The sequence below is a fragment of the Euprymna scolopes genome, chromosome 5 (assembly GCF_053919585.1).
Source record: "Euprymna scolopes isolate OS-2025 chromosome 5, ASM5391958v1, whole genome shotgun sequence".
NCBI lineage: Eukaryota > Metazoa > Mollusca > Cephalopoda > Sepiida > Sepiolidae > Euprymna > Euprymna scolopes.
The window spans coordinates 135251736-135263922 of record NC_136486.1 but is presented as its reverse complement, the minus strand read 5'-3'; the positions used below and the strand labels follow the sequence as shown (position 1 = coordinate 135263922).

General features: G+C 37.4%; 2 protein-coding genes across 2 annotated transcripts in view; both read left to right on the top strand.

Annotated features, from left to right (window-relative positions):
- The window catches only part of LOC145276993 (follistatin-like), a 184180-nt gene that overhangs the window by 97778 nt on the left and 74215 nt on the right, over nt 1-12187 (top strand). The window lies entirely within an intron of this gene.
- LOC145276632 (uncharacterized) lies at nt 1240-1965 on the top strand. Its single transcript, XM_080127823.1, has one exon. It carries the CDS (start codon nt 1240-1242, stop codon nt 1963-1965), a length of 726 nt encoding a protein of 241 aa, XP_079983949.1.

The following is a 12187-nucleotide window of genomic DNA, read 5'->3' as shown; positions in this document are numbered from 1 at the left end:
GGCAGTGGTGGGTCCGGTAGCCACCTGATTGATCGAGCAGCCCTCTTTAGGATCACTTTGCTCGCCTCCGTAGAATGAGGATGGGGCTAGAAAAGGTGCCCTAAAAATAGCCTGCTTCACCAAACCCTAGCCAGCATACCGCGGCTGGCGGGGATCCCTCTTAAGCGGTCGAAGCAAAAGAAAAAAGAAAACAAAAGTGATTACACTAGCATTGTGGAATGTCCGAACCCTGCTCGACAATGCAAAAGCAAATCGACCTGAAAGACGAACAGCGCTTGTAGCTCGTGAGCTTGCTCGCTACAATATTGACATTGCAGCCCTAAGTGAGACTCGTTTTGCAGACAAAGACCAACTGACTGAAACTGGTGGAGGCTACGGCGTGAAGCTGGTGTGGGTTTTGCTATCAAAACAACTCACATACCAAAAACTAGCAAGCATTCCTGAAGGTATCAACGACAGACTAATGAAAATGCAGTTACCTCTTGGACGCAACACCAGCGTTACGCTGGTCAGCGCCTATGCCCCAACGATGACTAACCCTGATGAGGTCAAAGATAAGTTTTATGAAGAGCTGGACTCTCATTTCCTCAGTCCCTCAGTCGGGGAAGCTTGTAATTCTTGGCGACTTCAATGCACGTGTCGGTACAGATCATCAAGCCTGGCACAGCATCATTAGAAAGCATGGAGTAGGCAAATGCAATAGCAACGGACTTCTCCTCCTCCTTAGAAACTGTGCGTCACATGATCTTAACATCACAAACACTATGTTCCGCCTCTCAAATCGCAATAAAAACACATGGATGCATCCATGCTCTCGGCACTGGCATCAATTCGTTATGTCATTACCAGAGTCAAGGACAGGCAGGACGTGAGACTGACCAAAGCCATGTGTGGGGCTGATTGTTGGACCGACAACCGCCTCATCATCTCCAAATTCAACTTCTTCATCCAACCAAAGAGAAGACCTCAGGGTAAAAAAAACAGCCAAGAGGCTCAATACAGCCAAATTGAAATGTCCTAAAACAGCAGAGGAATTCTAGAGCAGCATACATAGTAACTTCAATCTCAATCACAACAGCGTTGAAGAGAGCTGGACATCCTTCAGAGATGTTGTTCACTCTGCTGCTCTTGACGTTCTATGTCCTGCCACCAAACACCGCCAGGACTGGTTTGACGAGAATGATCCTGAGATCCACAACTTATTGCAGGAAAAACACCGCCTGCTAAGAGCGCATCAAAATGACTCTGCTTGTGTGCCGAAGAAAACTGCCTTCTCGAACGTGCGCAGTCCAATCGAAGCTGCGTTCAATGCAGGATTCCTGGATCAGTGCTAAGGCAGATGAAATCCAAGGTTACGCAGACAAACACGATACAAAGAATTTTTACGATGCACTAAGGGCAGTTTACGGACCACAGTCTTCGGGATCCTCTCCTCTTCTCAGTGCCGATGGCTCAACTCTACTCACGGGAAAGAAGGAGATCCTTAACAGATGGGCTGACCACTTCAACAAAGTGCTCAATCGCCCTGGAGCCATCAATGATATAGCAATTGAAGGTCCCCCCCCCAAGTCCCTATCAATCAACAGCTCGATACCCCCCCCATCAATCGAAGGGGTCATCAAAGCCATTCAGCAGTCAACCAGTGGAAAAGCTCCAGATCAAGATGCCAACCCAGCTGAGGTTTACAAGTCCGGTGGTGCAGCCTTGCGGGAGCAGCTGACCTGCTTGTATCAGATCATGTGGAGGAAGGGACAACTACCACAAGAGTTTAAAGACGCCACAATCGTTCACATCTATAAGCGAAAAGGAAATCGCCAATCCTGCGATAACCACCGAGGTATCTCTCCTGTCCATAGCAGGAAAGATCTTGGCTCGCATCCTCCTCAACCGCTTACTTGGTCACCTGGAACAGGGATTCCTACCGGAGAGTCAATGTGGTTTCCGCGCCGGTCGGGGGACTACTGACATGATCTTTGCCGCTCGTCAGCTTCAAGAGAAATGCATCGAACAGCACCGAGACCTTTACACAATCTTTATCGACTTGACGAAAGCATTTGACACAGTCGGTCGGGATGGTCTGTGAAAAATAATGATGAAATTCGGTTGCCCAAGTACTTTCATCACAGTAGTTCGTCAATTCCATGAAGGCATGATGGGGCGCGTCCTTGACGACGGTGAACCCTCGGAGGCTTTTCCAGCAACAAATGGAGTTAAACAGGGATGTGTCCTTGCCCCTACACTGTTCAGCTTGATGTTTTCTGCAATACTATTTGACGCTTTCAGCGATCAGTCACCAGGCATCAACATTAAATTCAGAACAGATGGAAAGCTGTTTAACCCAAGGAGACTGCAGGCTGTGACAAAGGTGAAGGAAACAGTACTGAGTGACTTTCTTTTTGCTGATGACTTTGCCCTCAATGCCAGCAACGAGCGAGAAATGCAAGACCAGATGAACAAATTCTCCGCAGCCTGTGACAACTTCAGCCTCACAATTAGCACCAAGAAGAACGAAGTTATGTTCCAACCAGCTCCCAGAAATCTGTATCATGATCTAAATATCTGTCAAGGGACAGAACCTTCAAGCGGTTGAGACCTTCACCTATCTGGGCAGCACTCTATCTCGGACAGCCACAATCAATCTCGAAATCAACAACAGAATCGCCAAGGCAAGCAGCATTGACACCAAGCTGAAGGTTTACAGAGCAGTTGTCCTCACCACATTGCTCTATGGCTCAGAAACCTGGACTACCTACAGAAGGCACGAAAAAACGTTGAACCACTTCCACCTGAGATGTCTCCGAAATCTCTTCCATATCAGATGGCAAGACAACGTCCCTGTACAGAGGTCCTTAAAAGTGCTAATCTTCCCAGCATAACTACTACCATTCGAAAGACCCAACTGAGATGGGCAGGTCACGTCTCCCGCATGCCAGATGAAAAAATCCCAAAAACAACTCCTGTATGGCGAGCTGTGCCAAGGCAAGCGTTCAGTCGGAGCACCAAGAAAACGCTTTAAGGACAAGCTCAAAATCTCCCTCAAAGACTTCAACATCAGTACCGAGTCCTGGGAATCGCTTGCATCAGACAGACCTCACTGGCGTCATCTCATCAACAAAGGAGCTGAAACAGCTGAAGAGAGAAGAACCCTCAAAGCAGTACAAAAGCGTGCAACCCGCAAAGCCAGAGAAGCAAGCTCTGTCTCCACAACACCTGTTCACCACTGTCCAACTTGTGGGAGGGCTTTCCATGCCCGGATCGGCCTTACAAGTCATCTCCGGAAGTACAAAAACACTACTTTTACTCACTGATGTCATGGTCATCTTCGACTTCGAAGAACGAACGAACGAACGAACATATTATTATTATTATTATTATTATTATTATTATTATTATTATTATTATTATTATTGCTGTTGTTGTTATCATTATTATTATTATTATTATGATTATTATCATTATTATCATTATCTTTATTATTATTATCATTATTATTATTATCATTATTATTATTATTTGTTGTTGTTGTTGTTGTTGTTGTTGTTGTTGTTGCTTCGTAATTGTTGTTATTGCTGCTACTTCATTAAAAAAAATTTTTTTTTACATATTCAATACTTTAATTTGGAAGAAACTACAAAATTCATCACTTATCCAAATTTTAGGTATAAAACCTCATTGGAATTTCGTTATGTCTGTATTAGCAATGCGCATTTAAGGACGAGCGTAGATATTCACACGTGGGTACGGCCGATCCCGCTCACGCGCGTGTGTGAGTTTGAGTGAGTATGGGGATGAGGGAGGTTCATGGCTAGTGTTTACGCACTCTAGTAAGTAAGCTACCTTGTCGCCGTCGTCGCCACTGGCCGTCTCCTGCCACCTTCCCCAACTCACATTCACGTGGGTGGGGGAATGTCCGTTGTGGGTGGAGCTTGAGTGGGAATCTTTGTAATGGGCCGGCCTCCATTTATAATAGGATGTACAATGTACTAGTTCACCGATCCATCAGTTTCTTTCAACTCAGCAAATGTTTACGTGGGGCTTTTATTTTAACTTTACGCGCAGGGCAGGGATTAAAAAACGAAAGGGTATTTTCCCCCTAGAGTCTTTTGTCTATACCCCCCCCCCCGGAGGGTTCGTGAATTATATCACATGCTACGTTAATTACAAATTTTTCTTCCCTGGTTTTCTTAGTTTCTTTTTATTTATTAAGTTATTATTATTTAATCACTAGGAGCAGTCACACAGCCTATTATCACAGATTTCTCTTTAAGAACAACTTGTGGCATTCTTTGGAGCAAGAGTGACAACAAGACTCCCTAGATTTCCAGTACATCTCCACCTCTGTTGATAATCGTTGCAGATTGACTTGCGTTATCGTAGCAACCGCTTACCATTAAATTCTATTATTATTATCATTCTTCTTCTTCTTCTTCTTCTTATTATTATTATTATTATTATTATTATTGCTACTAGTACTATTATTATATAATATATAATAATATCAAAAATTATTGCTATTAGTACCACTATTACTATTATTATCGTTGTTATTATTATTGTTGTTGTTGTTGTTTTTTCGCGCGTCTTCTCTGTTTCTTAAGCTTTCATATTTGTTTTCGCGCCCTTTTCTTTACCCGTCGTTGTTGTTTTGTCCGCCTTCCCTTTTCTCCTTACTGTAAGGAGATATGAAATTCTTCCTATAACAAAATTTTAGAAAAAGAAAATGTATTCGCCCAAATTATTTACTCTGAATATGGTGTCGGAATTATTATTTTTATTTATTTAAACTATATATATATATATATATATATACCACTTACAGGAACTGTCCCCGTACACGTGAAACACAGAAAAATGCTATTATGTCTGAATGGTCGATATAAACAAACCAAGAAACATACCAAGGGAGATAACTCTAAGATAATAATTTTCTAGTTAAGGAGTAAGGACTGTAGATTTAATACGTCGCAATAGCTTGTAACTAAATAAAAAAAAAAAGACAAAGATTGTTAACCATTGTTTTTGTTTTATTTATTTATTTATTGTTTTTTGTAATTAAATCTTCTAGTATCCGAACAAGGTTTAAAAAAAAAAACTGTAATACCCCAGTTATTTCCCCTAATATTTTATCTTGATTTATTTATATTGATCATTCAAATTTGTGTGGACGATTAATTTTTCTTCTGACTAAGTTTATATTATCATTTTTTGTTGTTGTTTTACTTTTTGATTTATGTGTACTTGTGCAGCTTACAGGCTATGCTGAAATAATAACGTCATCATGTAGGAAACAATGATTAATATATAGGGGTATGCTTTATTAACTATTCTGTACTTTCACCTAACAATTTAACAAAAAAAGCTACCCTAAAAATTGAATTTAACTTGGAAACCTTATCTAAAAATTAACATGATCAGTAAACTGTAAAAGTATCGTTCTATTTACGAAAACATGCTTTTAAAAAAGTCTAAGTTATTCTCTCTCCTCTGATCTCGAGCGCGTGGGTCAGTGGGGAAAGATGTGGCTGGTTACCTTTAATGCATCCAAAACCAAACTGCTATCCTTACATCATCAACGCTCTGATCCCCATCTGGCATCAATTGTGATGGATGGCTCTCGTCTGGGTGAGGCCCCGTGTTTTGACAAGCTTCTGGGTTTGACCTTTACTCCTGATCTGAAATGGAGCACGTACATCAAGTCTGTTGCCAAGGTCGCTGGAAAGATGGTGGGATCCTTCTACCGCTCCAGAAGATATCTCACTACGGATGCAATTCTCTATCTATATAAAAGCCAAGTACGTCCAAGGATGGAATACTGTTGCCATATCTGGGCAGGAGCTGCTAAAAACAGCCTATCCTGCCTTGACAGAGTACAAAATAGACTTCGTGGCTTAGTGGGGGATGCCCTTTTCTCTACTCTGCAACCTCTCTCCCACAGAAGAGACGTTGCGAGCCTGTCCTTGTTTTATCGTTATTTCCATGGCAGATGCTCGTCTGAACTCCAATCTCTGGTCCCCCCTCGCCAATCTTTCACGAAAAACACCCGTCTAGCTGAATCCACTGTGAAAAATTTCCCCCACTCTATATCTGTGCCTAAATCAAAACGCAGATTCCATGAACAAAGCTTCTTTCTTAGAACTGCACGCCTGTGGAACTCTGTTCCGTCTGCCTGCTTCCCTCCGGACTACAACTTGGATGTCTTCAAGTCCAATGTTAACAAATTCCTAATGAACCGCCCCCTTCAGTAAACATTTCAGCAAATCTCCTCACTAACGTAATGTACTTGCAATAACCCTTATCCCTGAGTGGCTTCCGGGCCTTGATAAGTGGTGATCACTGTGTAAAAAAAAAAAAAATATATATATATTTAGAAGTAATTGCAGAAATCGTTTGCATTGTAAATTATGTTAGATACTACACAATGTTTTGTATTACATTATTTTTTTTTATTAGTGTTATTATTTTTGGATATCTGAAAAGTTTGGCCCTCTTTAGTAATGTTCAGTATGGCTTTCCTGGTTTTTGTTGAACTGCTGATTTTTTAACTGTTTTAACTGAGCGGATATGCCGATTTATGAATAATTCAGGAGCGGTTTGAGCTATTACGCTTGATATTTCATTTCTAATGCGTTCGACAAAGTAAAGCATTCTGGTCTTCAACACAAACTTTAGGCTTATGCTATTACTTGTAGGCTTCTCGGCATTACGTTTTATTTTATTTATTATAAACAGAAAAGAATAATTCGGTGTGTATAGAAGGTTTTATGTGTTTTTTTTTGTTTTTTTGTTTTTTAATCTTTTCCTTTGAGATGTAGAGATAATATTCCACCGCCATGGCATAAGGAAATTCCGAAACTATTTGTATGTTCGTAAATGCTTTGTCTTTATTTCAAGACTTCCCCGAGATGATTGATTTGAAGAAATATTATTTCTTTAAATTAATCAGTGTGAGGAAGTCTTGAAATAAAGACAAAGCATTGATGAATATAAAAATAATGTTCGTTTTTCTATTTAATTGTTTAAGCACACACACACAAACACACACACACACAAATATATATGTATATGTATACATATATAATATAATATAAAGCTGAACGTCTGTGTGTGTGTCTGGTCACGAATAGGCTCCTATATGGTTGACTATTATAGAAAACTGATCACATATAATGATAGAAGACGTATCGAGACAGGAATATGTATGTTTGATCTGGCATAATGATGATTCAATTGTGGGTCTGCGAACGCGTCTGGTTCACAAAGTATAGAAATAAAAAATTTAAAAATTAAAAAAAAAACGTTTACAAGTGTTTTTGATATAGATGTACATAATAATACTTTGATAAGTACGTTTTAACTTAAATAGGGATGGTATGATAAAATTGTAGGGTCTGCGTTCGCGCCTGACCTCCATAGAATGGAAATAGGCACAAACTGTAATAAGGACTTTTCATATCTATCTGCGTAAGTATACTTTGATAATTATGTTCCAGTTTGAAGAAATATGGTATAATAAAATTATGGCGTGTTCGTTCGCACTTGACCTCCATAGAATGGAAATATGTCACAAAGTTTAACAAGGTTATTTTAATATAGATCCACAGAATATTGTGATAAGTGTTTCAGTGTGAACAGGTATGATATAATAAATTATGGGGTTCATCTATTTTATTTTTACTTTCATCGTATTTTGCTTTGGTTTTGATACTCCCAAATTGGAAGCTATCTTTTTACAACCTATCATACTTTCATAAATCAGAGTCCATTTTCTGTAGGCTATTTTTGAACCCAGTCAACAACGGGTACTTTTGCTAGTATATATATATGAATTAGGGGGTTGTGTATTGATATTCATATCAAAAATCTTCTTTTTTTTCTATTTATTTTGTTATTTATTGTTATTTAGGCCAAGAAGAAAAAGGTGAAACTTTTTCTATTTATTTTGAAAGAAAATACAACTTTTGTGAAATTGCATTCATCTGCAAAAGATCTAGCTAATTTGCAAATTCTTTCAAACATTCATTTTAATTCATTTCCTATTACTTTTTTCAGTTTTCTTATGCGATGAACATCTTTAGTTAACTACTACATGTAATCATATTCATGCGGATATTCTACATAATTTATACTTGCGCAATAGTTGCATAAAAAGGTTATAGTAAACATAAACCTCTTTCTATGTATATTTATGTATGCGTATATATATTTGTTCAAAATTTTGTCTATCAAATTCCTCTGTCAGTTTTTGGTATACACACATAAAACTTAATACATAGGGTATTCGAACCCATACGAAACATTATATTTGGGGTTTAGCCGGCGAAAATCGGTGCAAAAGTGTGAAAATTAAAAACAAAAATGGAATTTGTCAGGTGAAGGTCGAACGACGACATTACGAATATGTATGCATAACATAATAGCTATTGGTTCATGTTTTAATTTTTAGCCTTGCAGCAAACGTGTCTTTATAGCTCAGGCATTAACGTTAAAGGAAAAAGTAAATCGTAAGCTAAACGCTTTGGTTTCCATCCCGGTGTTGGCGCACGAGTCACTTTTTTAACTTTAAATAATTACTATATATTGGGTCCAATATAATATAATAATAAATACGAAGTCCGTATTTATCAAAATATCATATTAAAGCTTATTTTACGACTGGGCAATGCCGGGCAGCCTGCTAGTATATATATATATATATATATATATATATATATGTGTGTGTGTGTGTGTGTGTGTGTGTGTGTGTTGATGAATTGCCTTTTCGTGTCATCGGAAGTTTTTTAATGGAATTTTTTGTGTGGTCTAATCAAAGAATTGACAAATCTGTGGTTATGGAACAAGTATGTATATGCATGTGTTGGCCATGAGTGAAAATCACAAGAAGGTAATCGTGTGTGTGTGTGTGTGTGTGTGTGTGTGTGTGTGTGTGTGTGTGTGTGTGCGTGCGTGCGTATTTTATTACTAAGAACTTGTCTGCTTTTTATAATCAATTTAATATATTTTATCGGGAAGTATCTCCTGTAGCGTTGTGGAGTTAATTCAAAAAATATGGCAGAGGTCTGAACATCGGCATTTAATTCGAGTAATGATCTACATATAATTGATTTATTTTGAATGGAATTGAGGTGTGCTAATGTTCCATTGTGAATGTTATTGCGTGGTGGTAATTATTGATATACTACTTAAAGGTCTTCAGATACCGAATATCTTTCTACTGCCGTTTTTCATAATTAACTAACGGGGGTACCCACCGTTGGCCGGGTGTAGTAAGGTTTGTGTGTGGGGGAATGGGGGTAAATCCAAACAAAATGGAAAATATAAGATAAGCGAACGTAATAACCATCATGCAAAATAAACAATAAGCGAACTATGTTAAAATTTCTTTAAAAAATCGAAAAATAAAACAGCGAACGTGATGGAAAATTTTTTTAAAAACGAACGAAAAAAGTGGCATAAATAACCCTGTTTCAATATTAAAAATTTTAAATTCGAAAAAAATACGTCTGATATGTCGGCTCGAACGTGAAATCGTAAGATAACGACGCTGCTACTGTACCGACAGGTCTATGACCGGGTGAGACCAATTATCTCGTTTTTTTTTTTATATAGATTTAATATATTTTATTAGGAAGTATCTCTTATAGAATTGTTATGTTAATTCAAGAATATGACGGAGGCTTGAACAAGAGTTTGATTCGAATAGTCTATATACAATAGAGTCATTTTAATAGATAGGATGCTATACTATTTAAAGTTCAGAAGGTTGTCAGGTGTCAACATAAAGAAAACATTGGATGCTATTCTAAAATGTGATCTACCGAATGGTGATATCTACGGAGTTGTTTATATTTCAACATGTGATTTATTCATTAATCCTAACTCCAACCTTAACCCGTTATTAGGGTTACTATTAAGCTTAATTACGGTTATTTGTAAAGATCACATATTAGAATTTAAACTATTCGGCGGATCACGTATTGTGTCAGAAACGCTTTATGAGAGCACATGTTGTAAGAAAACCAAATATCGTTTCGATATCTACAATGATGGATTGACTTTGGGGGATATTTTTTAATCATGTTTCTAAATTTCTGAGATAAGAATTGATAATTTGTATGATTTCTTTGGGCTACTGATCTCATAACAAGTGTTATTCACCCAAAGTTTTTTTTTTTTTTTTTTTTTTTTACATAGTCGTCACCACTTATCAAGGCCGATCGGCCACTCAAGGATAAGGGTTAAAGAGTGTAGAGTAGTCAAAAGGACAATATAGTAATCAATAGTAATGGAAGTTCGGTAAATTTGTTAACTTAAGTGGTTGAGGCCCTTGTAACCTTCTGTCGAACTCGGGAAGCTGTATTATGTTTCGAATGGAACCCTTTATTTAATCCAGGCAAGGAACTGTGGCGTAACTGATAAAGTACTTTGTAAAATAAATTTCTGGAAGTTAAAGATTCAATCCGCAGTGCGGGCGATACTAAAAATTCAATTGTGAATTACTTAAGACTTCTGCTCAGTCGTGGCTGATGGAATGAGAGCATGCTACCCCCGCGAATTAAATAAATTCGAAATTCTGTACAGAGTCCCGAGTTTGGCATAAAGATTCTTTGGTTTGACAAGATACATCAGAAGAAAGTCGAAGGTTACATCGATCGACATGTTGTGAGAATAACACTTGATATGAGAACAGTGGTCTAAATAATCCAAATAATATAGCTGCTAATTAATTTAGCCTCTAATCTACATATCTATAAAACTGAAATTGTCTGTGTGTACATGCCCCTACCAGACTACTCTGTCAATTTTCAGTCCACAGACTCGAGATTTGACATAAGGGGTATTGAGATTTAGGAAAATATTTTTAATCTGTCTTCGGCCAGAAATTGGCTGTCAAGAGGTTAAAGTTCAACGATTTGACCTTTGAAAACTCTATCAAACTCCTCCACCAATTTTGGATCTAAACACTTGAAATTTTAGTTATAGGTTCTTTTAACATGGATCAAACTTTTTAATTTGATTTGAGCCCCAAAAATAAATGTTAAAGGGTCAAAGTTTAAAAAAATTGACCTCCCAGCCAATTTTTGGTCTAAATATTTGAAATTTTACATAAAGTGTATTAAGACATAGGGCAAGCTTTTTAATCGGTTTTTGACTGAAATTTGGCTAAGAAGGGGTCAAAGTTCAAAAGATTTGACCTTTGCGGTCTCTAGCAAACTAGTAAGCAAATTTTGGGTCTATACATTTGAAATTATACATAAAGGGTATTCAGACATGCAGTAAGCTTTTTAATCAGCTTTTGGGCGAAATTATGGTTGCCAAGCGGTCAGAGTCGAAAAAGTTGACCTTTGCAGACTCTACCAAACTCCTCCGCCAATTTTTGGTCTGAACACTTGAAATGGGTTACCTGGACACGAGTTAAACATTTTTCATATATATATATATATATATATATATATATATATATATATATATATATATATATATATATATACACACACACACACACACACATATGGACATAAAGTTATGAACAGTACATAGGGCTCGAGCAAAACTGGGCTGAACTGCTAATATATGAACAAATATATTTGCAGAGCCGGGCGTCATTTTAGTTCCAATGACGATACCTCATATATATATATATATATATATATATATATATATATATATATATATACACACACAGGTGATATTAGGTTGAGAAGAAAGTTCTTTAGGAATTTTTAATTCTGGTTTGAAATAATGAATTTTCAAATAAGTTTTCATTATAATACCTTTATTTTATATATCAATTTAAAGACAATTTTTCTTTCCATCTAATATTTTAAATAACAATCGTTTTCAAGCAATTATGTGTTCTTTTCAGAACGTTGAATGCAAGATGGAAAAAACAAACAAATTCGCACAATTTTCTTATTTTAATTCAAGCTAGGTCGAAAAACTGCTGAAATAATAAAAAAAAAAACTCGCGATATTAACAAAGCGTTTTGCCCAGAGACAACTACTGAACGCGCAACGCAATGGTGGTTTAAGAAATTTCGTTGCGGCGACAAGAGTCTTGAAGACGATGAGCGTAATGGTCGGTCATCGGATGTTGACAACGATCAATTAAGAACTTTGATCGAAGCCAATCCACACTCAACTGTTTGAGAACTTGCTTCTGAATTAGACGTAACGTATACGACGATTT

Excerpts from the sequence above, each read along its gene's own strand:
- LOC145276632 (XM_080127823.1), top strand. The coding sequence starts at position 1,240 with ATGACTCTGCTTGTGTGCCGAAGAAAACTGCCTTCTCGAACGTGCGCA.